This window comes from Scleropages formosus, chromosome 25, assembly GCF_900964775.1.
Source record: "Scleropages formosus chromosome 25, fSclFor1.1, whole genome shotgun sequence".
NCBI classification, from domain to species: domain Eukaryota; kingdom Metazoa; phylum Chordata; class Actinopteri; order Osteoglossiformes; family Osteoglossidae; genus Scleropages; species Scleropages formosus.
In genome coordinates, this window is record NC_041830.1 from 2376785 (window position 1) to 2404601 (window position 27817).

Here is a 27817-nt window from a genome sequence, read left to right on the forward strand (position 1 = left end):
TTTTGGCTGTTGGCTGGGAAGAAAGGTACATTATTTTTGTCATTTTTGTTTTATGCATTTTTAGGCACCTTTTAAAGTTTTTCATTCATTAGCAGAAACCAGCTTTCAGTGAAACAAAAAAGCAGAAATGTGCAAGGGGGGGGGGAGGGAGGGAATTATTGTATAAAAGCACAAGAAATGCAACACTGACTACAAGGCAGTGGAATTCTGCACCTGTAGGGACAGGTGTGACTGTGCACTCAGTGAACGATAGGGGGTGTACAGCTGCAGGGACACTTACCATACACTGTTTCCGAGGGAAGAACCCCAAACTACAAACACCTATTGGAACACTGTTCTCACACTTCTATAGCAAGGAGCTATGTTTGTTTCCGCATCACGTACATAAATCCCTTCTTAAAGAAAAGTCACCTTAAGTCTGTTTTATAACACCCAGCATGTTGAAGTAACTGCATGGAAAACTGGGATTTACCCATAAAGAGGTACAGAGGAAGCAGGAGGAGAAACCAAGGATCTAACACAGCATAGACATGTTGCAGGTGCAGAACTCCACTCGCTTGCTAGCCATCACCTTTGCACTTTCAGACAAGACTGGGACTAGAGAAGGCGCTGCACTAAATCACTTTGTTCTGAGGCACCCAGAACCCACCTCTGATTTTCACCTTCTCTCCGACTTGTCTAAAATGTCTCTTGTACAAACACGCGCGCGCACACACACACATACACATGTGGAGCAGAGATGTCTTGGTGCCTTCTGTAGCACTGGGTGTGGTTCGCAATGCAGGAGGGAACACCCACACAGAAAGCAGGAAACCAATGGAATAGGAGGGTTCTGTAAGGGGGGGAGGGGGGCAGGAGGAGGGGCTGTGCATGCAGATATCTGAGCATCTGTGTTGGAGGGCAGCATCCCCTTTCCCTGCCCCTGTCGGAATCCCCCTTAAGGATTGCATTTTTTGACCCCCAGTCCACTGCACTAGGCGAGCTCAGTCGATGACCCCAGCTTGACGGGTTTTCCTTTCAATGTTAAATCCCTAGGGGGGGGGAAAATTCAACACTATTAGAAAACCTGAGGGAACAGGGCCAGCACAGGGCCAGCAATTACACTGTGTGCATCATACAGAGACATGCAGCCTCACAGATCCCTGCTGTGTTGTTCACACCTTAGAGTTGTCCGGGCCCCGGGGCTGCCGCAAGATGACCAGGCGGGGGGCGCTGGCATCATCCAGCGTTATGCTTTTCAGCCGGTTTACCAGGCGCTCAGGACGGGGTGTTGCCACTGGCTTCAGCCCTTCACTGTAAGGGACAAGGAAGACAAACGGATATCGTCATAAGCAGAACAGTGGCCCATAGCGCCATCCCTGACCTCTAGGGGTGCCCTGGTGTTGTAGAGCAAGTGGCCCTTTCCAGCTTTCATGAGCAAGCAAACTCATTCTGGCTCAACTTCCCAGGATTCAGTGGGACATGAAGCATACAGCAAAGCTGAAAGCGAGGCCACACCTGACACGACGCACGCTGCAGGCACTGCACTTTCCCGTCCGCTGGTTGAGAATGACGGAGAACTCGACCTCATCCCCAGCCTGCAGCTCTAATCCATCCAGCACCTCTTTCACATGGAAGAACAGCTTTTTGGCATCTCCAACTTCATAGGTAATGAAGCCAAACTGTCAGGAGACAACATTTGTTACGACAGTCAAGTACAAGCGTACTCGGGTGTGTACACAGTGGAAGAGCGGCTAGGGGGCACACCTGGTCCTTGACGCACTCAACGAAGGCACGGCGCTGGGGCACAACGTTGCAGGCCATCTTCTGGCCCGTCTGTGGCACAGTGCAGAGCTGGAACTTGACGGTCTCCCCTTTCTGCAGGCAGTCCGCCTTGCTGGCCATGCTCACAATGCCGAACGGGTAGTTTTGGCCCTTCTGGCTGCCTGCAAGTCAGTGCGGCACAGAGGAACTGCATCAGCAAACAAGGTTTATCAAACAACATCTTGAGGCACTAGATAGGTTATGTAATACTCTATCACGATGGCGCCGCGAACGGCTGCCTCGGTGTGGATGTCCACAGTTGTTTTACTGTTTTTGTTAGTTTGCCCTGTCTTTAGTTATACTCCGACAATCAGTTTTACCAGGGAAGAACTGCTGAACATTCGGCAGTACACACCAAACGACATTTTACCGGTTTTCGACTATTCTGACGTTTTGCTGGACATTGTAGTCGGAGGTGCAGCGGCGCTACTCAAGCGCTCCAAGACGCGCAAGCGTGGAAAGCGAGCCAGCGCGCTTGTCAAGCTCCGAAAGCGCAACAGCGCTGCCTAGTATCCATCTGGCGAACCTCCGCTCCTTACCCAACAAAATGGACGAACTTTTCCTCCTGTCCCAAAGAAACAAGGACTTCTTAAACTCTGCTGCTCTGTGCTTCACGGAAACCTGGCCGAATGAAGCCATCCCGGACAGCGCGCTACATCTGCCGGGCTTCCAGCTGTTCAGAGCGGATCGCGACGCGGAATCAGCGGGGAAATCACGTGGCGGTGGGACATGCTTCTACATCAACGAAAGGTGGTGTACAGACGTAACAGCGTTGAAGAAGATGTGCTGTCCCGACCTAGAAGCGCTCTTCATCAACTGCAAGCCCTTCTACTCACCGCGGGAGTTTTCCTCGTTCATTCTCGTAAGTGTTTACATTCCACCGCAAGCGTGCGTGAACGCAGCGCTGCAACAGCTGGGCGACCAGATCACTGACACAGAGCAACAACACCCGGACTCTGTTATAATCATTCTCGGGGACTTTAATAAAGCAAAAATCTCTCCCATAAACTGCCAAAATACAGACAGCATATTACATGTCCCACCAGAGACAATATTTTGGACCACTGCTACACCACAGTAAAGGATGCATATCACTGTTCCACGGGCAGCTTTGGGGCTCTCTGATCACTGCCTAGTTCATCTTATACCGACCTACAGGCAGAAACTGAAATCAGCTAAACCTGTAATAAGGACTGTTAAAAGATGGACTGGGGAAGCAGAGCAGGACTTACAAGCCTGCTTCGAGTGCACCGATTGGAGTGTTTTTGAGGCTGCTGCTAGCGATCTAGGTGAGCTCACAGACTCTGTAACATCATATATCAGTTTCTGTGAGGATATGTGCATCCCTACCAGGACTCGTTTAACATACAACAATGACAAACCGTGGTTCACTGCAAAACTCAGACAGCTTCGTCAGGCCAAAGAAGACGCCTAGAAGAATGGGGACAGAGTCTTGTATAAACAGGCCAAAAACATACTGGCAAAGGAGATCAGAGTGGCTAAGAGAAACTACTCTGAAAAACTGAAGAAACACTTTTCAGCCAACGATCCTGCATTGGTGTGGAAAGGCCTGAAAGACATCACAAATTACAAGACACCACCCCCTGGCACCGTGTCAACTCAACAACTAGCCGACGATTTGAATGAGTTTTATTGCAGGTTTGATAAACCCTGTCTCACACCCTACACCCATTCAGACCCTCTTCTCCACGAATCAATTAACACCTCCAGTAACCCCCACCTTCCCCCCTCCTGCACCTTTGATCTGCGAAGAGGAGGTGCGTCGGGTCTTCGTCAAACAGAAGACAAGAAAAGCACCAGGCCCAGATGGTGTCTCACCGGCCTGCCTAAAAACCTGTGCTGACCAGCTGGCCCCTATCTTCACAAAGATCTTCAACAGATCACTGGAGATGTGCGAAGTTCCTTCCTGCTTTAAATGCTCCACCATCATCCCCATCCCAAAGAAACCCAAAATCACAGGACTTAATGACTACAGACCTGTCGCCTTAACGTCTGTGGTCATGAAGTCACTTGAAAGATTGGTGTTGGACTACCTGAAGGACATCACTGGACCCTTGCTGGACCCCCTGCAGTTTGCTTATCGAGCAAACAGGTCTGTGGATGATGCAGTCAACATGGGACTGCACTACATTCTACAACATCTGGACAAACCAGGGACTTATGCGAGAATCCTGTTCGTGGACTTCAGCTCAGCCTTCAACACCATCATCCCATACCTCCTCCTGTCCAAATTAACCCAACTCTGTGCCCACCTCCATCTGTCAGTGGATCACCAACTTTCTGACAGACAGGCAGCAGATAGTGAGGCTGGGAAAATTCTCATCCAATACTCGCACAATCAGTACTGGAGCCCCCCAGGGATGTGTGCTCTCCCCACTGCTCTTTTCCCTGTATACCAACGACTGCACCACAAAAGACCCCTCTGTCAAACTCCTGAAGTTTGCAGACGACACCACACTCATCGGCCTCATCCGGGATGGTGACGAGTCTGCTTACAGACAGGAGGTCCAAGAGCTGGCTGTCTGGTGCAGTCATAACAACCTGGAGCTGAACACGCTCAAAACAGTGAAGATGATTGTAGACTTTAGGAGAAACACCTCAGCATTATCCCCACTCACCATCATGAACAGCACTGTGACAACAGTGGAGTCATTCAGGTTCCTGGGCACCACCATCTCACAGGACCTGAAGTGGGAGCCCCACATAGACTCCATTGTGAAGAAGGCCCAGCAGAGGTTGTATTTCCTTCGCCAGCTGAGGAAGTTCAACCTGCCACAGGAGCTACTGCTGCAATTCTACTCTGCAGTCATTGAGTCCGTCCTCTGCACCTCTATAACTGTCTGGTTCGGCTCAGCTACGAAGTCAGACATCAGAAGACTGCAGCAGATAGTTCGGACTGCTGGAAGAATCATCGGCACATCCCCCCCAGCTCTCCAAGAACTGCACTCGTCCAGAGTCAGTAAAAGGGCTAGCAAAATCATTCTAGACCCCTCACATCCAGGCCACTTCCTCTTCGAACCTTTGCCATCTGGCCGGGGCAACAGAGCACTGAGCACCAAGACAGCCAGGCATAAGAAAAGTTTCTTTCCTCAGGCCATCTACCTCATGAACACCTAAATCTCTCCCCTAGAGAGTAAACCAGTGCAATACATAATGCTATTTATATTTGTATTTATAACTATTTATCACATCATATGTCTTACTCACACTCCCTTGCATTTGTATCTAGTGACTATTTTTGTATATTGGGTACTTTATATTTTTAAATATTTGTCCCTTGTTCACATACTCTATCTTCTCACCTGTCTTGTCACTGTCATTCTGTCTGTGCTGTGGAAGTTCCTGTCACCAAGACAAATTCCTTGTATGTGTGAACATACTTGGCAATAAAGCTCATTCTGATTCTGATGTAAGCACTGAGACAGACACTACAGAATTGTCATTTACAAAGGAACTTAAGGACAGCCACAAAAAAAATGTAAAAGAAATACCAAAAAAAAAGGTCAAATATAGTGCACTACACCAGTTCTCCAACTTACAAACAACTAGTGTTTAAGACTTATTTGCAACTCTAGTGACTTTCATACCTTAAGTCAATAAAAGCTTACTAAAAAAAATAATCCAGACATCCTTTTATTTGCAGGTCACATTTCGTAGAAATCCTGGCCAGATATCCAGAATAAAAATTCTCCGGATGACTTATTTTAATATTGAAACAGTTTTAAATGGATGAAACCAAAAATCTCTCCACAAACTCCTACTCAATGCCAAATGTTGAATCATTAATTGATCAATCATATACAACAATCCTCACTTATGATTCAGAAACACCAGACATGAACTATAAAAACTGGAAACAAGCTGAATTAAAGGGCCCCAGACCTACACTCCTATCCTGTGTTTTAGTCACAACCTCAGCCTGGACACAAATACAGCTTGCATACACTGCAAACTTTTTTCTTTTTGCACAAAATTTAAAAAAACTGAACATTTATCTCAAATTCTTAACTGAATGTTTATATAGATACCTACACCCTCATCTGTGTTTTAAAGCCATACTTAAGTTTATTTTTTAGTGTATTAATTGAAACCTTAAGTACACAAACAGAAATTTAAAAACAACTTCATAATCAAACTGAGGCAACACTTTGTACAGTACTTCACACCGACGACACCTTACCATCGTCAGTGACCTCGACAAGGCCCTGGTAGTCTGTCTGGGAGGGGTCCACACTGCGCAGGGGGCGGATCACCTTGCCCAAATACACAGTGGTGCTCACATCGTCCCCTATACCATTCACTGCAGGAAGGAGAGGAGCAGTGTGCTGTCATCAGTAGCAGTTCACACGTGTAGTGGCTATGATGCATGGGAGGACTTGGTGGGCTGTGTGGTGCTTACCAGCTGCCACCTTGGTGACCTTCTCTGCGCTCACTTTGTTCCCTTTGCCCTTAGACAGGTTGTACTCCACAGTGTCCCCCAGCTCGAGGCTGTCCAGGTCGCTACACAGCTCACTGCTCACACAGAGGATCAAACAAGTCACAGGTACACAACACAGACATCAATATTTGAGCTTTGTACAGTAAGAGGAGACTGATCAATAAGCCCGAGTAGATCCTACCTGTAGTGGAAGAAGATTTCCTGGTCATGGTTGGCTGTCTCAATAAAGCCAAAGTTATCCTTGAGCGTGGCAACAAAGCCCAGCAGACGCTTGGTGTTGACCTGTCTGTTGAGGACCTTGAGGGAAACGGCACTCTGCTGACCTGTCCTCTTCACCTCACTGATGGAAAACTCGACCTGAAGAGGCGAGAGAGGGCAGTTTACACAACAGCCCTGTGTGCACCAGGGTCAGAACTACAGCAGTCTGCTAGACCATGTGGTGCTCATGGCCAACTTAGGGCACCTTGTCTCCCATCTGTGGATGAATGCATCCCTCCAGGTCCTTGGCATGGTATGGAACAGTCATCTTCACACCACAGTCCTCATACACAATCAACCCTTCCTCTGCATCCTGCTCAGGGAAGAGGCACATGTTAAAATAAGCACAAACTGAGTAGTCACTAGAGGAGCGCAAGAGGAGTAAAATATCCAGAAACTGCGAAGAGTGAATATACAGCGCACGAAGGTATGTAGCAGACACTTCCAATCCTGTGTCAACACTTTTACTAAGCTTATACATAAAGGATTTTTGAAGAGGGGAGATTCACCTAAAACTAAACTGATTTTGTTCAGTTCCAGCCAAATCGGTCATGCACCCAAGGAAAGCAGTAACAGAATCCTGGTTTAGTCAAAAACTGCGACTCTGCCACAGGATTACATAAACAATGTGGAATCCCTTTTAAAAACTCACAAGTCACCTGTGAACAATTTTTAAATTCATTTTTATATTGACAGCCTGTCCCACCCTTTTTCCATATGCTATCAGTTTCCCTTGGTGCTACAGATGTACAGTCTTATACAGAGCCAAAGTACATGCTCTATTCATGTTCTTGTCACGTTAGGGTTAGATTTTTACCACAGTAAAGAAACAAGCAGTATTATTCTAAAGAGAACAGCAGAGCCTCTGGCTGGGATTTGAAATGTTTTGGGCAAAAGTGTCTCCCCTGGTGATTGTGCCACTTGCTCCTTATGCAGGAGCCAATGGAAGAAGTCTATAATGAATGTAGTTTCAAAAATGCAATACTGCAATTAGTTCCATAGAAATACTTATAACAGTAGCAACTGTACTGCTTTTCACACACAAAGACAGCACCTGCTCCAACACTAGTGTGAAACCCCACCTTTCTGTATTAGAAATATCAGCCAAAAAAAAAAAAAAAATCTCCTCAACAATCAAAGTATAAAACAGAGGATACTGCTATTAGGTCAAGAGCAAGATGGCAAGTATGAAGCTTTACATAGAAAGAAAGAAAGAATAAAAAAAAAAAAAGTTCAGTAAATGCAAAATGCAATACAACACAAAATCTTTAAGGCTCCCAGCAAGACTCCTCTCTGAACTGAAAAGTAGGTTTCTCACAAATAAGTGGGGTCAGAAATCAGATGTCAGTATTTTTACTCATCATGCACAGAACACAACAGCATCCTACCTTATCTTTTTTCTAATGGAGAAGTGAAGGAGCATGAAGGGAAAAGGGGGAGGAGAGAGCAGAGAGGAGGGTTAGAACTAAGCATACACAACTTCATATCTATACAAATTTAATCCTTATTGCCAAATCAAGGATTATGGATCATTATGAATGGCAGCAAGCCATGGTGTTCAGAACCCATTCCACATCATCAGTTTGAAATCAGCCTTGTCTTTTAAATTCACAACCAGGTGGGGCTTACATTCATGTTAATTCATTTAGCAGATGCTTTTCCCCAAAGCGACATACATCTCCAATACAAAAAGTACATTACGCCAACAGAAGAGGAGGTTTGGATGAAAACATGCGACTCTTGGATAGGCAATTTGTCATATCACTGTAAAAAGTAGTGTACATTATCCTTCCAGGTCAGTTTTTAATCCAGTTCTGTATTTGACAGTCTGGCTTGGGGCACCACATCAGTCCTCTCCAGCAAAAGCAGAAAGAATGAGACAGTCCATTGCTTGGGTCAGGTAAGGTTGATGTGTGCACAACTGGGCCTGAATCACTGAAAGCTGTCAAACACACTTTCCATCGCAAAGGCTATTCAACTCAGTCAAAATGAGCATTTGCAGATGGTTAAGGTGGTTACACTTCAGGGTGCGGAAAACATAAACTCAACTGTTTAAGTGGAAAATTACCAGCTAAAACAACTTTACTACAGCTAGAAAAAGCTTCCCCCTCCACAGACAACCTTGGTTTGTGAATGGCTCTCCACTGATAAGAGAGAAGGAACGGGGGGGAGAAGAGAGGAGGAGGGGAGAGAAAAAAAAAAAAAAAAAAAAAAAACTGATCACCTTTCCACAGTACCACACACAAAGCACTCGTGTGAGTTCTAGACCTATTCCTCACTGCAAGCTCAAAACATGTTCGTACAGTATAAACACTACATACAACAGAAAGAACCACTATACTGGGAGGGAAGGTCTTGTGAGATAAAGAGAACAAGACGACAGCAGCTCTGAACAAACAGTCCATGAAAGCTATAAACCTAATCAGGATGAAGAAACGTGTCATAACCTCCTACTGAGCCACTACAGAGGAGCGAGACAGGATAAGAGAAGGCTGCAGAAAGAAAGTAAAGAAACAGAAGTTGCAGTAGGCGGCAATTTCAGGGACAGTCCCCACTAAACCCTTCCACTCTGTTTAGCTGGTGCTGCTCACCTTCTCCTTGCCTTTGCTAGGACTGGCACTCTTGCTGGAGATAGGGGGGAAGGCCTCCTTTTCCACCACTCCAGTGAAGCGCTGCTCTGACTGGGTGTGGAAGGACACGGTGCCCTTGGGCAACTTCTTGATCCGAATGGCATGATTCCTTTGGGCTGACAGCATGTCCTGTGGGCACCCGGAGTGAAAGATACTGTCAAACAATCCTGACAAATTCAGAACAGGTCTCCTCAAGTAAAAGGGTTTCCACTGAGAAGATGCACTCATACCTATTGAACTATGAATTTTTGTAGATAAGAAAACTCAATTTTTAACATTTTATTTTCTGTTTTTTTTTTTTTTTTTTACAGCTTCCCTCATAGAGCAAAAATGCTACACACTTCCAGTTTGCACTATTAGATAGCAAAAACATGCACTCAATAGAAGCAATTGGTGCTGTGGGTGAGGTACTTCGAGCAAAATCGTAATTTCTTATAGCCATGTTTGGGACTTTTGCAGAAACAACAAAAGGAAATAGCGGTAAGTGTCCGTTATTATGCTTTTCCAACTGGGAGATGAAAGTGACCAGTTACTGACAAACATGTTTACGTAATGAATCTCTCTCATGGATGGTTTTCTTCAGTGAGAAATGAAAGGGCATGGAAGGAACAGCTACTTTTTCCTAAACAAAAACACAATGAATAGGAGTTGGATGTCTACACATTTTATATTTAGCTAACATAATAAAAATAAACAATGCTTTTCATGCCCAATGCCTTCAGTACAGAGAAACGCAGATCCTGCATTGTATGGGCTGTTGCAGAAAACACAGCAAGCCTTATACTGAATTCATTTCAGCATTATCTGATGTTTTCAACAGTGCCTAACCTGTGAATAAATCAAAGGAGTAAGCTATATCATTACGCTTTTATAAACTGACAATCGGTGGGCTTACAATTCCAGCTACAGACTTTACCAGACTTCCAGTCCCAGCTGCACTTTGAAGCTGAGGTACAGGTGTGTATGAATTCTAGCCACTGAAAATTAAGTGATACCTAATTTGAGACCATTATAAAGAACTGAGAAAAGCTACAGCAAGCCTTCCAGCAGAATGATGAAACCACAGGTACAGAGAGAACTGGATGAGCAGGTAAACTGTGTGGCATTGGACTCACAGGCACGACAGTGAACTCCACTTCATCAGAGATGTGCAGCTGACTCTCCTCCAGGATCTCGCTGAAGTGGAAGAACATCCGGGCGTCGCGGTCAACACACTTGATGAAGCCAAACCCATCGCGCATGGCAGCGATCACCCCCTGCGCCCAGTGGAGAATGTCAGGATCCTACAGTAGTGTTTACTCATCTCACTGCTAAGAAGCCTTTCAGGAAGGTGCCAGGGACAACAATTTCTCTTAAATTAGGAAACCTACCCGGTTAATTATGTAAAAGAAAAATTGATTCCAACTCTCCCTCAACCAGAAAAAAAACTTTAGCATTTGGCAACAATATAAATGGCTGTAAACAGACAATTTTTTTTTTTTTTTTTTTTTAAAAATGTAGAATGTCTAGGTAGGGCAGGCAGTCACTGGACCCCCAGAAATCCAGTAGTCCCCACCCCTCCGGAGGTCTTCTTTCTCCTTTGCCTTTCGGTTGGGAGTTTTTTGTTCCTTTCCTCAATTGCCAGTAGGCTTACTTACTACAAGTAGTAGTAGTAGTAGTAGTAACATGCAATTATGAAAGCTGTAATGTAATTTATAGGCAGTCTTCTTTATGTCTTATCCTTTGTTCAGCACTCCAGAGAAATGAAATTGAATTTCGTAGCAATTTTTTCCATGCACAAACCACTGCAACTCAACTATGGTCAAGAAACTGCAACTGTTGAACATACATCTAAATCATGTAGTTTATTCACAAAGAAGCTGAACAGCAGCAAACAAAGGGCTCACCTAAGACATAACCCAACATACACAGTGGTCTGCAAGAAGTTTAGGCTCTGAACACATGGGATAAAGTATAGAAAACTACTAAGCAAAGTCCCCACGAGGCTCCTCACCATCTCACGGGTTTCCTTGGTGAAGTGGAAGGTATCAGGCAGAATTTCTATATTGGTGGCTCTCTCCAGCTTGTCCCGTCGGTCTGTGGAGATGTTGAACTGCACATGGTCACCCTCCAGCAGTGTGACCTTTGACTTTGTGTCCTTGTCCCCAAAAGGTAACTCCTTGTCCTTGAAGTTCTTCCTGATACAGATACGCCCTGGCAGAGGGTCATTCTGCACAGCACCACATCGAGAGAGAGGTTTGTGATCAAAATTTATTGTAGTCAAAGAATGGTAATGCCTTCCCATTCTGCTCATGGGTAATGAGGGCGAGAGCTGTCATCTTGATGTGCAGCGGTACAGTGAATGCTACAGAATATCAGCGTACCAACAGCAGCAGCAGCAAAGGGGCACGGTGCCTCAGCAGGTAGCGCCGGTGCTGCACAGGTCTGAGGCTGCGGTTTTAGAGCTCGGTTCTAATCTGGCTTAGCATCTGAGAAGTTTCAACTTCATGGCAGTGACTTGACCTTAAAAAGTGCAATGTGACACTGATTCTTCACCAAAGAACGGGGAGAAGGGGGACTACCCAATCAAATTTGAAGGTTGATTGCTAAGCAATCTCATTCTCTCGTTCTGAGTTCTCTGACTGTTACCATTATTTATTGTTATTGCTGTCATTGCTGCTATTGTTATTTACTGTCATTGACACTGTTTTGTCTGTGCACTATTTCTATTGTCCTTGCCCATAGTCTGTGGAGAAGCATTCAGGAAGATTTTCATGATACATGTACATGGTACTTGTATCTATGACAAACTTGAAACTTAAGACTACCCAGCCAACATAATAGCATGTACAAAGGTCATTTTACACACACACACACACACACACACACACACACACACACACACACACACACACAAAAAAAATTTGCCTGACTCCAGTTCCCAAGTCAAGGGCTACATGCTACCTTTTGATCTAAAACGTGAACCAACAGCTTGACGACTGCTGACCCTTGCCTTTTTTCTAGGCACAGCGCAGCAGATGACCACACTCACCCACCTGATTCTTGTTGGGAATCTTGGGAATGACTTTGGTGACGGTGCCTTCATACACATCTGAGCTGACGTCCTCAAAAATGACTGTACCCTGGGGGAGCAGCCGCACCTCTGTTGCCACTTCTTTGCCCTGAGATGCCAATGGGAGAGAGAGCACAGGCTGTTCAGCACAATTGTTCCTCAGACAAGGGTATGGCTAAAGTACCATCTTCTCACATTTACATTTATTAATTTAGCTGATGCTTTTCTCCAAAGCAATGTACAATGTTAAGGTACTTTACTACAAGCTTAAAATTATTCACCCATTTACACATTTCAATGAAACAATTTAGGATAAGTACCTTGCTCAAGGGTACTACAGCTGGAGATCAAACCTGCAACCTTTGGATCCAAAGGCAGCAGGTCTAACCACTACACTACCAGCTGTCCCTCATCTTTGAGTTTAATTGCACCACAGAAACAAGGTCAACCATTTACCATCATCAGAAACTGCTTCGCCGGGTGAGGAACATGAAGCCGAGAGGTTAACCACAACTTCAGCAAGGCAGCAAGCCTCACTTAAGACTGTCACTAGGCACTTGGCAGAAATGCAAGTTATCCAGAAATCAGGATTAAGTTCAATATAGGGGAGACAGCTCTTTTTTAGGAAGACTTCAAGTCCTGCTCCTTCACCACCGCACTGGACCCTTCTGGGATTACATTTATTCATTTAGCAGACGCTTTTGTCCAAAGCAACGTACATTTCAGCAAAAGTACAGATAGGTGATCACTGGTCAAGGTACCCAAATTCATACAGCCAGGGCCATTTGCCAACCTGATATTTTCTCAGAAGAAAACCATTAAACCAGAATGATGCTGAACTTCATTCTGGTTTCATTGCAGTTTGGACACAACCACATGACAAGGATAACAAGATGACGTGCAAATGGCAGCTGTGCCAATCTGACATCCTGATAAGGACACGACAATGCCCAACTTGGACTTGATGTCATGTAACATGAATAAAACAATGAGAAGCTCTGGCACACCCTTTGGTGGACTCCAATTCCCACAATAAACAAATGTTACCTTAACACCAAAAAGGAAGTGACCTCAGCTCTGCAAGCAGAGGTATCAAAAGTCACACAGAAGCAGCCCCATGTAACGACTTACTTGCTGCACTGCCGCAGTAACCTCAGCCTAAGAAACACACCCAGACCTTGCAGAAGTTTCGAAAAATGCCTCTAGAAAGGAAAATTGTGCCTACCCGATTCGAAGGATCCTGAAAGTGCTCCTCTCAACGTAAATCTGTCTTTACCTAAACCAGTCTGGGTAAAACCTTTCCAGAACAGCTTAGAAGGTTGGGGGCACTACCACTGAAGCACCTGCTATTTCTAGAAAGTCTCAGTACTCTGTACTGCTGCTTATGGAATAAGTATACACACAGCAAGTTCCCCTCTAATGCAACGTGCCATCACATCAAGGTCATGGCATGGTGTAGCACCCAACCATGAGCTTGCGAGCATTTCAAGAAGCACTCAGTGCCACAAGCGGAACAACTCTGGCTCCACAGCATGTGTTATGCATGGAGATAAAAATAAGATGACATCAAGTCTATGCATTTTCAGTGTCTCAGTAGATCCAGATCCTTCTTTATCACTCAACAAGAACCAATTTCTACCACAAAAATGCTAATCTGCCTAAATGAGTGCCAGCTGTGCCTGTAGCTCATCAATCCATTCTTTAGAAGCGCTGCAGTCCTGGTCATCTTACAAATCCACAGTAGATTGCATAGCACCATGTGGAGGCTCAGAGCACACCTGGACCTCCGACAGAGGAGAGTTAGGTCATCTTACATTGCGCTCCTTGATGGTGAACTCAACGTCGTCCCCTGCCTGCAGTGCCTCCAGGTCGCCCTTGAACTCGCTGTAGTGGAAGAAGATCTCTTTCACCACATCTCCTCTCTCTATGAACCCAAAGGCCTCCTATGAGCAGCAAAACAAAAGGGGTTAAAGGGAGGTGAATACAGGAAACCGTGTGCACAGAAATGGTGACTGTTCAAAACCAAATGAATCTTCACCTTTGTGGCACAGACAACACCCTGGCACCTCTGCTGCTTCTTCTTCACCAGAACAATGTTGTGGGCACTCTGGGCTCCGGTGCTGAAACACAGAAGATGATGTTGGGTGCAGGACAGGGGGGAGAGTCAGAGAATGGGCGGGGCAGATACTCACTGCTCATTCGTCTCCATCAAGAAGCTGACTTTATCTCCTGTATCGAGCTGCGCATTTCCTTCCACATCCTCAGGGGTGTAGGTGAGGTAGAACACCTCCTGCCCCAATGAAAGTACACCCACTGTCATCAGGATCACCCAGCATCAACAGCTATGCCACACATAGAGCCCGCTGGACACCCCAACAGGCTCCTCCCAATAAATATGCTCTTACCCCATTCCTTTCATAGCACACGCTGCCTGTCGGCAACTGTCCAGGTGCTGCTTTGCCATCCAGGTGGGTAGGGACGGCCGAAACAACCTGCAGCACACAGACCACCACACAGAAACACAGACATTCAGAAAGGTGCCAACACATCCAAGTCGCTGGACTTATGCAACATGCAGTGAAAACACAGCAACACACACTTAAACGCTGCATGCAAAAGAACAAAATCAACTACACATGTTAAAACAAGATTAACGGAGACAACACACACAAAGCTTTGCTCCAAAATTATTTCACAGGGGACTTACAGGACATTAAACAAAGACAAAAAGATCAAGCTCATCTGAAACCTGTAGACCATGAAACTGCTGCAAACAGATCAGCTCTGTTGGAACTGAGAACTAGGATGCCAATTAACAGCTTTGTTTGACGAACATGTTTCAGTGGCAGTAGCTTGCACCCCATGGAACAGGTCATTATGCTCACAGTGTCCCCTACAGGACTGTATGTGCAACTACAGGACAGTGCTCTTTACCCAGTGTACTTAACACTGCCCAACGAGGTCAGAGCACGTGTACCTCAAGAGGTGATGCCTGTGCAACCCCCCCCACCCTTAATGGAGTGCATGCTATGCTTTAACAGGTTACAAGCAGGGCAACTGGTAAACCCATAAACATTACTTTTGGATAGTAAAGCAGGTTTAAAATGAGCCTGAATGTTAAAAAATGCCAAATATGGCAGAGATGAGCAAAGCCCATGAACAGACTGACGGAGGATGCGAGGGGATATGAAATGGTGTTCCTTAACTGGATGAATAAACCCATGCAGCCCAGTGAAGGGAGTGGCGTGCAGTTCCTCTCCCACCTGCCCCGTAATGCGTTCCTCCGGCACCTTCGGCTTGATCTTCACCAGCTTAATGGCAATGGGTTTGCCCGTGCGTCGATCCGAGGACACCTCAAACTCAACATCGTCTGTAGGACAGGGGTGACAAGACAGTGTGGTAGCGCTGAGGCGGTGGAGCCCCTGACCGCACCCTGACCAAATTCCCACAAAGCTAACTCTCCTCTCTCACTGGGCCTCAAACCCCTCACCTCCGAGCTTGAGCTCTTGCAGGTTGCCGCTGTACTGAGAGCAGTGGAAGAAGAGGCGAGCTTGACGCTCTGAGCACTGGATGAAGCCGTAGGAAGTGAGCAACTTCTCCACCACGCCCGTCTCCCTGATGCCGAGACCCGCGCCATTGGCGTAGCCTGTGTGCCCGCCGGTGTGCAGGAGCGCAGGGTCGTAACTCATCTGGACCAGGTGAGGTGGAACAATTGGGGGCAAAGGGCATAAGCAGAGCAAGAAAAGTAATCATCTACTCATTTAAATCAGTCACTTTTAGCCAAGAAAACATTTGAAGATTAATCAGTTCCATGTAAAAAATGTAGCAAACAATTTCAATAACAATTTAGTAGTTAAAAAAAAAAAAAAAAAAAAAAAAAAGAAAAAAAAAGTGATTAACCATCAATTCAGATTTTCTCAGCACATGACCACAACAAAAAGTTTCAAGCTAATGAACACCAAAGTGACAAAATAAGCAAATGGGAAGAATAATCACGCAAGGCAGACCAAAGGCTGAGCATCTCGGCATGCACCGACACTCTCCCACAGACTCTCGCTCCTAAAGCTGGGAGCAGTCCCTCTCTTAAAGACTGTGAAAAGGGAGCAGCCCCACACAGCGCATTCCGACTAGCACTGGTGACATTCATTAGTCAAGCAAAATGCACCACAAACTTGCAGTACTACATCTGAACACCTGAGAAGTACTGACCAAACAGTACAGGAGAAGCCTGAACCTGTGCCACGTTCAACAATGACAACTGCAGGAAAAAACCTTTAAGAACACTCCTCAAAAGCCTTACTACAATGGCAGGGTGAGGTAACAATGCTGTGTTAGATTTGGCAACTGCCACATGTATGCAATTTGGGGTCTATGTATACTTGAAACAAAAAAAAACACACAACTCTGAGAACTCCTGTACCACCCAGGAGAGCCACTGCCTCTGTAGAGCAATGATGGACAATTTTTCCCCTCACCAAGTCAACAAAAAAAAAGGTTTGAAGACTAGTTCAAGTTCTCAAATTAGTGTGTCAAGAGACACAGCAAACAGGGAGCCATGCAGTTAGTGTCAGGGGCCTGGAGAGCAGTCCCATGACTACCACTTACAGATCTCTGGTACAAGGGGGTCCGCTTATGCTTTTTGGACCCAGATGGGTGGGACGGATGGCAGGAGACTGAGGAAGAACGGGGGATGGGCAGGACTGTGGTAGCCGCAGGGGCCGGGACAGCCGCCATGGGAGAAGGCGGCTGGGGCTGCTCAGAGTAAGCCCTCTCCATCTTTAGTGGGCTGAGGGTAGGGATGTGCTGCTGTGGAACAGTTTGAGAACTCACTGCCTACGGCATCTCTCACACGGCAAAAACACACAACCACACAAATTGTCCCTGCTGCAGCAAATGTGTACAATGAATCAAAAACAGGGAACAGAGAACATTTACAGGCTGGACTGAACTGGAGCAAAAGTTCTGCACTCTACAAAATCCAGACCAAAACCACAATGAACGTGGTGGCTCACTGGTAGTGTAGTGGTGAGAGCTGTTGCCTTTAGAGCCAAAGGTCACAGATTCAAGTCTCACATCTAGCTGTAGTACCCGTGAGCAAGGTACTTACCTTACATTGCTCCAGTAAAATTACCCAGCTCTATGAATGGGTAAATAATTGTCAGTAGTGCAACACTAATTTGCTTTAGAGAAACGCATCGGCTAAACGAGTAAATGGGTATCCATGGGTCAAAAATACTCTGAGGATCTGGTACCAAAAGAACACAATGTTTGCAGAAACCAGAGGAAAATGCTGGCAAATGTACAACTAGAAATAAATATACACACTAGCATGTCAGCAAGAACACACATTGTGTGTTTCACGGCTGCTCTTTAACGCAGAACGCAGCACAGCAAGCCAACATGCACACAAAATGGGCATTGCACACGCACACATTGAAGGACAGTGCTGAAAGTGTGACACACAGAAAGGGCATTATAAAAGGTGTGCAACAAGACCAAATGAGGCTCGTGGGCAGTGATCATCCCTCATACATACATTTAATTTATTCTGGAGATAGAAGAGCAGTGAAGCACAATTCAAACAGGTTAAAGGTGGAAGATGTAACTGAAATGACAACACCCCTGATGCCATGACATGGGTGTGTGTGCACGTGTCTCTCTCTCTGGCCAGGAAAAGACATGCGTGAGGGCAGAGGGTGTAGGGCCAGCAAATGCCTACAGGAGGGTGCAATGGTGACAGGTTTAATGCAGGGACACAAGACTAGCCTCGCTTGTGCAGTAGTTCTTGCAGCTCAGAGTGGCCTAAGTGTACAAAACATTGGCCTGTGTGCGCCGATAACCTATTTCTGACTGAATTCAAGCCTGGAAATTCAGAAAAGGAGCCCTGGAATTCCTCAGATAGCCAAGCATGGCAGTTTGAGTTCCACAGTTAAACCCAGTGTCAGAACAAAAGCCACAGAAATGGGGCAACGCGGCCTTCGTGTCACTTCGACCCTCATTGATGTAATACTGTAGATTTTGCACAAGTCATGCACATCCCCAAGTTTCAAGTAAAACTGTGGTCAGCCAAAGGTGACCAACATCACCTGTAGATGATGGGGGGGGGGGGGAGAAGAAGAAAAAAAACAGTTTTCCCCACAGTTACTACACTGTTAATCTCTCCAGCTCATGGTGACCTGGTCTCCATGCCCTGCACTACTGTGACAGCCCCATCCCTCTCGCTGCAGGCCACAGCTCAGCAGAGGCTAGTCTCGGGGCCCGGGAGTCAGCGACACTGGGTGGGGTGGGGGGATTCGATGGTATGGGGACGCGAAATGGGTGGGGTGACACTTACGGATCGGCCGTACGGGGACAGGCAGAGTCCAACAGGGGAGGTGCTGCTCAGGTCAGCGCTAACGAACGCAGCAGGTGGAGACGCGGGCAAGGTAAATTCCACAAAGCCTTTCCAGGGGCTGCCCATATTCTCCCATAAACTCCCAAATGCCACCCCCCTTTGTGCTGCTCTGTCCACTCCTCCTGTGCCTGCACTTGGAGGCAAACTACTTTCAGGTGACTTTTTTTTTTTGTCTTTCACATCAATCACCCAATGAGACACCTCTTGACGTCTGCAAAACGTAAGAAAGAAAGGGAGACAAGAGAGGAAGCAACAAGGACAGCGGGTGAGCAAAGCACTGAGCCCTGGAGAAAGCCACAAGTGGACCGGGCAGCAGCGGAGAGTTAACAGCACACAGCAAGGCCTCATTTCGGCCTCAAAAACAGCTGAGCTTCGTAAAGCTCAACTGTGCTATATACTTTACTAGGCAAAGCATTCCACATAACAGCTTGCAGCACTGGCTGGCAGCCCACCAGCAAACTAGCACTGAAGTGGGCTAGAGCCACAAAGGGCCACAGTGCTGCTGGTTTCAGCTTTTGACTCGGTCCACATTTACACCGAAGAAAACCAGGTGAACTGGGCAATTATCAAATTCCAAGTCCAAATCGCACAGTGCTCAGATTAGTCCTCAAAGAGCATGTTCTGTGGCCTACGAGGATGAGAGCTGGTCAAAATCAAATGAGCACTTGATGGCTAAAGGCAATACAGGACACTTAGGATGTAACAGCTCCTGCACTTTAAACAAAAATAAACCGTGTCATTTACGCATAAAACGCAAATGTCACGCCATCGACAAGTATACCGACTGCACTACATGTTAAAAAGGCAAAACAATTCACATAAGATTGTCACCTAAATAATGCTGAGAAGTCAGTAAGTGTTTGGGCTCTTTCCCAGAAGTTGGGAAATACGAACTTCACTGTGGTAATTCAAAGGACATGGGCATTTACAGCCACAACGTGACTGGCACTTCTGCAGTAATTAACTTAGCATTACACTTTGACTAGATAAGCTGGAACTTATAGCATCAACAGTAAATCCGGTTCAAATACAGAATCAGTGTGCAAAACACTGATGTGTACTCTGAATCCCCAATAAATTTCCTGGTAAGTAAAACAGGGATTATTGACAAATACTTCAGTCACAAATCAGTAAGAGAAGTGGGGGGGGAAGAAAAGATACTTTCTGAATGCATTTCCATTACCACGTTCCACAGCTGTCCCGTCAGAGAGAGGACTGAAGGCAAGACATGTCGGGGTCTAACCCCAGCTTACAAGATACTGAAAAAATGGGTCTGTGCTATATATTTACCGGACACACAGATATCACCATGATATGTACTGGCAAATTACCACGCGAGGTACACGAATAAAACACCATGCTCAATAGCGGGGTGGCACCTTTAAATCCAACCTGTGCTACAGGTGCAGACTGCCATGTTCTAAATACTACTCCAGAGGGTCCCATCTTCGATGTATGCATGATAGCTAAAATAGTGGTTTGCTGCCCAAGGAAGAAAGGTGTTTGTTAGGTCTAGAACCTTCCTTGAGGCAGAAAGTGGCTTTTGACATGAGCTGCAGAAATCCATACAAGTGGCAAAACATTCAGTTGTCAAATTGGTTCTGTGATACGTTTGTCCAGAACATGTCATTTTCCACTCTCTGACACCTCCCACACAGGCCAGGCAGTACGTGAGAAACAAATGTCTCGCTGGAGAGGCCTACCTTGTTATGAGTCTTAGAGATGGGGCTTGTGTCTTGCAACAGTGGCTGTCAAACAAGTGCAAGGAAAGTGTTCGTCTGGTTTGCACCCAGGCGCGTTTCGATGTTTCTCACTCGTGTCTGATAAGTTTCCAAAAAATAGACAAAATGGAATACAGAAAGGGGGAGATGCAGACAAGCGTAACAAACACTGCTTTTGACACCAAAAAAGCAAGACAAGAGAGTGTGAGAGAGAGAGAGAGATGGGTGGAGGGGGTGGGAACAGGAGGGGAACTATGTCAAACTAGCAAAAAGCAGCCCTCTTTACACCCCGATGAGACAGGGCACAACGAGGATGCGGAGGGCTGGAAGCAGCGTTGGGACGTGTGCTTTGTCGAAGCTGTTGAGTAGGCACAAACTTCTGGTCTCAGATCAAGTGGTCTTCTTGCTGGGCATTGGTGTTTCTCAGTAGATAGCTTGCGCTTCTTGATAGGGTGTCTCGTCTTCGGTCTTTGGCTGTGTTGTTTGGTTTCTTCTGTTGAGCCTTTGAAATGATCCTTTTCAGCGTCAGCTTAGAAGGTTGTTGCAGCTTTGTTCTCTAGGATTTTCTTAGTTTCTTTGTCTTCTGTATGATCTGAACTTGAAGCAGCAGTTTCAGATGGTACATAAATCAGTTCTGTTTCACTTCATACTGTGAAGAGAAAAAAAGATGACCAAAATATGAATAGTGCAAAAAATTTGAGCTGCAACTTTCTCTATTACAGTTTTGATTATATACTTAATTCATGTTAACTCAAGGCAGCCAGTTTTGCAGTAACATGATGGTTGTGTTCCTATAAAACATTAAATTAGATGAATAAATGTGATGAAACATTGTGTCAATTTAGCAGACTTTTCTCCAAACTGACTTCCAATGAACACTATGTAGTATTATACTAGCCCATATATTATTCACCAAGGTGACTTTGTTAATACTATACACTACTTACAAGAGGTCATGTATTGATACATCAGTGGAAGACACTCTCTCAATCACTCACACACTGTGGGTCAACCTGAACAACATGTCTTTGGACTGTGGGAGGAAATCTACTAAGACAAGAAGAACATGCAAACTCGCAGCTATTGTAATATTAACACTTGCATGCCCTCAGTTGAACTATTCAATTATCTATTTAGTTTATGGCAAACCAAGTCGCACAAAATTCATAATGGTGCTACTTCAAGAGAAATCATGTTTTATCACTCAGTTTCAGAAATATCTAAGGATTTCCTTTATATTTGTACTTTTTCAGCACCTTTTCACACTTTAAACTTTGCTTTTGGGCTCATTATTACTGTATACAACAAAGTCATAAGGTTTTGTACAAGCAAAAATGCTATGAAACGCATCGAGGAGAAATCACACCTCTCGTGGGGGCTGCTTGCTTTATGGGTACTCAAGATTGACAAGTGCATTTTGTATGGAAATTTCTATTTTCTTAAGGCTTAACTGTACAAGTGTGAGCCCACAGCTTTTTTGGTAAATTATAAGTGTAAACATCTCAATTTTTATAGGAGTCAATACACAAAGAAGCCCAGCAGTATACCTACAATCATTTAACTATTTGTACAACAGAGCAGTGTTAACACACATGCACAAACCCTTCCAGATTCACCAATTCACCATTGCAGGGGGGACACTTTGGCACTCAGAGGAAAGCCACTTGAACACAGGCCAAAGAAGCAAACTCCATTGAGACAGAGCCATACTAAATCCCATATCCTGAGAACAGGGCCCAGGATCCGTGTAGAACCAACACATAGGATGTTGTCTATCTTTACCATTGAGCTACATAAAATATTCCAAGCCTTTTCTTCGTTAAAGATGACGCTTGCTAAGGTGGCCACAAAGATGCATATATTTTGGACTGACAGTTATGGCCTTCCAGTGCGGAGGCATTGAAGAAACTGTAGGTGGGACAACAGCCCAGCCAATGTATCTTATGAGCAAGTCTCAAGGAGAAAACCAGTGAAGGAAAATGACAAAATCTTGTGAGAGTATAGTTGTCCAGAAGACCTGTAAGAGACTCTGAGCAAATGGAGGAAGGCCATGGTCTGAGGGCACTAATTTTCAGGAGCAAGGATAACAATGTATCATCCCAAGACTGCTACCCTTGCTTCAGGGACTGGAAAATGCATCAAAGCAGAGGGCGAAACCAAGGGAACAAAAATGTCCTGGAAGAAAACCTGCCGCAGTTATCAAAAACACCTTGGACAAGAGAACAGCATTCCAGCAAGACAATGACACAATGGACATTACTACAGCCAATCAGTTCACAGTGGTGAACTAATCCTTTTTGTGGCTTGCTGATTATAGTTTCACATATACATCCACTTCCTACATGAAAAGGCGTAACGTTAACATTACAACTTTGCAATGCTAAGATACTATACTCATGAGTTGGTTAATTATTAAATCAATCTACAGTAAGTGGTATCCTGCTGATGCATCCAATTGAGATCATAACTACCTATACCATTACAAATGCTCCTTCAGTTGTACAGGAGCACCGACCTTGTGTAACTAGTAAAAACATAAGCAGCTAACAACAACAACAACAACGCCTGAGCAGGTTGCACAAGGGAGGAACAGTGCATGCATTCTAACCTGTACCAGCATCCAACAAACCTACAATCTGCAATTTCAGAAAGGTAACTGCTAGATGTTTCTGCAACCTAATACAGCGCAAATGCGGAAAACCAGTTTGGGAGGCCTACATCCAATCAGTTGCGATGTTATATTATCAATGAATGATGCTATAAATTTTGTGTAACAGTTTTGACAAAATGGCTTAGTTAGCATATTGGTGAGTCGCCAACACAAATGATGAGGTGTCAAACTGGTACTTTGTTAAATAAAGGGTAGCCAAAAACAAAATCTACTGCAGTTTATTTGTTCTAAAGACACTGGCAGATTTGTGTAATATTATTCAAATTGTTGCTTTGCACATCAGCAGTGTTCTAACAGCCAAGCTGCAGCATCATGCTGGACAGATACATGACGCATCTAACCATTCCTGCCCTTTGGATAACTCCAGTGGATTCATAAATAGCAGCCTCAGGCTCCAAAAAAAGAAAAAAAACTCAGTGCCACCAACCATCTAGGACAAGAAACATCTACACTTCTTACACAGACCCTGGCCATTTAATCAAATCAATTACAAAATTAATGGGGTTGGGGAAGGGAACAGAAACTGTGACTTGTAAAGCAGCACATTTTAAAAATAGTACTGATTAGTGTGGCTCTTAACAGCCCTGCTGTGACAAAGGCAAAGGCTTTCTTGCACCAAGGAAATTTTAAACGAGTAAATAGTGGTAATACCCCACCCCTCCACCCAGACAGACAACACATGGTGTGCTCATTCCAGCAAGTCAACTTGATTTTCAGAAAACACAGTCATCTTTAAAAGTGGGGCAAACATTATCCAGGGTGCCTGTGGGGAAAACAGCCTGACAAACGGCAGTCTGTAGAGTTTCAAACACTGGCATCTGTGGGGGGAGGATTCCTGATCCTGGGAGTGGTGGTGTTTCACTGCCTACCCACTGGGACATGGGTGTATACGACTGAAGGATTAATGTGCTCACTCTCCTTCCATGACTGGAATGTTGGGAGATCTGTCAGGGCATGCAAAAATAAGAATGTACTGAAAGCTTATTTTTCTAAACAAGAACAGCAAGATTCTTGAGGATAAAACAGGCCCACAAACAATCTGCTCTAAGTATTGAAAACCCATCACAGACATAAAAACGCCATCAAATTTAGGATTAGAGACAACAAAAAGGGCTCTTTTCCATGCTTAAAAGACAGGTGGATCATGGGTTTTATAACAGATATACAACTATGGGTGGATGTTAGTGTCATTTTCATTTCAGACCTAAACTTTATTATTCTGTCACATTTAAGTTGTGAGCAGTCTTACTGTACTCATGGAAGAGTAACCACAGAGAGCCCTGAAGACGAACTATATTTTGCACATCATGGTCCAAACTAACAAGCTGGCTGTATTCACAGGCATTAGCCAGCTCCTTTCCATAGCATACCATCCATAAATAGTCTGTTTTCAGGAGTTGCTAGCTAACTGAGCGATATTCCCTTTAGCCCATTAAACAGTCTATTTATACAGAGTTCACGTCACAAAAGAGCCATCCAGCTCAGAGTGCATCAAAGAAGGTCAAGAGAGCACAGTAAGACATTAACAAAACAGACCAACAACGAAACCACATATACACACACACTAAGACCAAACAACACACTATGGCCACTTTGCGATTGACTAAATAATGCGCCGTGTGGAAATTGTCACATTCATTTATCTGACAAAAAAAAGATACAGCAGTGATCACCCATCAATTCACTGTAATGCTCCAATGACAATATCGCGATGCAAACTGCAGTCATTGTTTGCAGGGTATGACTCCTACGGAGACTTCTCAAACACCTACATTTTACCATCAGTGTTGTGGAAAGCTGAGATCTTAGCAGATTCGCACTCTCTATGGTATTTATAGTCATTCATTTAGGTGACGCTTTTCTCCAAAACGACTTGCAAATATTTACCCATTTATAGAGTCGAATAATTTTACTGGACCAATTTAGAGCAAGTACCTTTCTCAAGAATATTACAGCTAGGGGTGGGATTCAAACCTGAGACCTTTGGGTTCAAAAGGGAGCAGCTCTAACTACTACGCTACCAGCTGCAGACCTTTTTAAAACTAATGTGTTGGCTAATTATTGTGCAACCAGGTCAAATTACAGGAGTATACAATATGCAAAAGAGTTTAAGATTCATTGCTTTTTCTTACTAAAATGTTATTTGTACATTTTGCTAATTTAAATTACTTCATTATTCAAGCCTTCTGAACTTTGTTTACTCACATTAGAAAAATAGACCAGCTTTTTCCTTCCTTTAGTTCAGCTTGTTTAGTAGTTTTTTTTACTGGAGAGATTTAGGGTCGGTGCCTTGCTGACAGGTTGCACAGTGGGAGGTGGGGATCAAACCTGCAACCTTTGGATCCAAAGGCAGCAGCTCCAACCACTACACTACCAACTACCCCCCCAACTGTTATTTAATAAGTTATGTTTTTACTGGAGACTGTCTTATGACTGTCAAACTGACAATGTGCAGTCACTGGATATGTAATCTGTAATGTAACACTTGTAAATGTCCTGCCCAATTCCGAAAGTCTTAATACGCGGAGAGAGCAGTATGAACTCAAAAAAAAAAAAAAAAGAAAGGTGGTCAAACCTCTGACAAACAAATTTTAGTGCTATGTCAGCTGTGAAATAAAGAATAAATTTATTATACAGAATTTAATGAATAGGACAGCTGGTAGTGTAGCAATTAGCACTGTTGCCTTTGGACCCGAAGGTCACAGGTTCGATCCCTACCTCTTCCTGCAGTACCACTGAGAAAGGTACTTACCCTAAAATAGCTCCAGTAAGAAAAATTATGCAGCTGGTTAAATAGGTAAACTAACATCGTAAATTGCTTTGGAATAAATGTAATTGCTAAATGAATAAATGTAATTGCAAGAAAAATATACAAAGAAAAGCAGGGTTTTTGATGAAAACAGTAGACTTGTACAACAATCCCTAGTCGGATCATATTAACTGTACTAATGGACAGTGTGTAACATTTCCCCTGTAATAGCACCGAGAACAACATGAACAGGCCAGTGAATTCAGACCCTGTAACAATCAGTTCTTTCACTTCAATGATAGGAATTTAGTTAAAATCCAACACAGAAGAGGACAGTAAATTGCCACCATTTTTCATTAAAAATACATAATGCTACGTTCAAGTTACTGTACTTGCAATAAATATTAGCATCTCCATAATTGTATATGAAACTTCTATGCAGTGATTTTCAACCACCCAGTAAGACATTCCTTCAACTTGGTAAGTTCAGCATAATTTATACAGAAGACAAACTGATTCTGGCTAAATTAATTCACTTGGACACCGAATGCAAGTCAGATGTGATAAGATCGAGACCAACGGAGCTCGATGTGGGGTCTCAACCTAGCAACGTGCCGCCCAACCCAGACTTCCAGGAAGCCCACCCGCCAGCGCAGCGCGTGCTTCTCAGCTGCCTATGACGCAGCCAAGCTCCTCTGCAGCACGAGTCCGCCCTCCTCCTTGCTGATTGGACAGAAAACACAACTCAACTATCGATTGGCCACTTGGCACCGTCAATCAAAGACCCCTTTAAAGTTCGATAGAAAGAGCACAAAGCCTTACAACGGCTCCTTATGCAGCAACATCTCAATGTTTGGGTCAGAAATGTACACTTTCCTCTAAACTTAGCAGGAATCTAGGCAGGTCGCTACCAAATTACGTTATATATAGGATAAACCAATACGACTGAGGAAGAAAATCCCACACCTTAGAGGCGAAAATTAGGCCGGGGGGGGGGAGGGTCACAAGCTAATGTTAACAAAACTAGCCTTTGTTTGTTTAAAAAAAATTAAGAATCCAGGGTGTTACCGCTACTAGTAATAGGATCGCTAATAACGCCGTTATTAACGGGGTGGGCAAATCACTGACGACAGATCAGATCTCTTTACTCTCACGTCACATACTTACACTCCGGAGGAAAAAACTAATCGAATTTCAGGTACTCGCTCGCTGTACGACGCCGTCGGTCAATTATTTGGTTGATTGGCAGGCAAAGGAGACCAAAAGCAGGAAAATGTAGCCCCACGGGCATTAAGAAGACCAATATGGGAAGATACAACACAAAGCGAGATTGCGACACAGTCGGAACGGCCCCACTTCTCGCAGCTACTCATTCGGCTTTCTGGGTCATTCTCCGTCAAATCATGTGTCGAGTGACCGGAACAAACATTGACGAGGAGTTTAAAATCAGTAACTCAACCTAAATTCGATCAAGAAGGGAAACTAAGCTGGGTGGGAGTCGCTCGCTCGGCGCCCGTTTGTTGTATGATTTACTGCGAAAGAGTCAGACAGCGCGGACAAAAAAAAAAATCCCGTCCCCACCCAAGCCGCGGCTTTCGAGGAATACACTTGTCCTGCGAACGCTGTCAAGGTCCCGAAATTCTCACATACCCCGCTTTCACCCCAATATTACAGCTGGGAAGGCTTTAATCAAGTTCCGACTAGAAAAGACAGGAAAAACTCACCCCAACAGCTCTCAGCACTGTCACCAGCGCCGCCATAAGCAGCACGGCACATTACGTAGTGAGGGGAATGGCGTCTTCTCGCGAGATTTCGTGAAACTTCGCGTCACTTCTGTTGGGTTTGATAATGCAAAACGACGGAAAATTGTGTAACCGCACGTATTCTGATTGGTGTGCAGTTTGAAGCCTTATTCGTGGCATTCGTAAATCGGAGTCTTTGTGGTGTTTGGAAGCTCTTTTTTGAAATTCAAACGAGCATTATAAACAAAGACATAGTGAGTACAATTACAAAGTGCAAAATGGGCAATAAAGGGAGATGCAGAGGAAAAAAAATTAATACATGAAGGACATTTCACGGC

The 27817-nt window shown here is 44.6% G+C and overlaps 1 protein-coding gene across 5 annotated transcripts; it reads right to left on the bottom strand.

Annotated features, from left to right (window-relative positions):
• On the bottom strand, positions 1-27545 carry csde1 (cold shock domain containing E1, RNA-binding). Of its 5 annotated transcripts, none has more exons than XM_018742024.2 (22): positions 27462-27545; positions 20300-20966; positions 16808-17008; positions 15693-15891; positions 15466-15572; positions 14608-14694; positions 14395-14492; positions 14241-14322; positions 14017-14145; positions 12186-12311; positions 11144-11359; positions 10266-10406; positions 9112-9279; positions 7909-7920; positions 6726-6833; positions 6444-6619; positions 6224-6336; positions 6005-6124; positions 1747-1925; positions 1498-1661; positions 1161-1293; positions 1-1031 (listed from the first exon to the last, which is right to left on the bottom strand). In XM_018742024.2, exons 3-22 carry the CDS (start codon positions 16976-16978, stop codon positions 984-986), a joined length of 2577 nt encoding a protein of 858 aa, XP_018597540.1. In that variant the 5' UTR covers positions 16979-17008; positions 20300-20966; positions 27462-27545; the 3' UTR covers positions 1-983. The 5 variants fall into 5 exon arrangements, with proteins under 5 accessions (XP_018597540.1, XP_018597538.1, XP_018597542.1 ...); XM_018742022.2 differs by having other exon boundaries at positions 15409-15572; XM_018742026.2 differs by lacking the exon at positions 16808-17008 and having other exon boundaries at positions 15409-15572.
• Positions 27546-27817: the final 272 nt, after the last annotated feature.

Bases quoted from the DNA above. Each gene is read 5' to 3' on its own strand.
- csde1 (XM_018742022.2), bottom strand. From the start codon at position 16,978: ATGGAGAGGGCTTACTCTGAGCAGCCCCAGCCGCCTTCTCCCATGGCG. The intron at 6,337-6,443 runs GTAGGATCTACT...CTGTGTGAGCAG, and splicing joins GAAATCTTCTTCCACTACAG to TGAGCTGTGTAGCGACCTGG. The intron at 1,032-1,160 runs GTGTGAACAACA...CCCCCCCCCTAG, and splicing joins GGGGCCCGGACAACTCTAAG to GGATTTAACATTGAAAGGAA.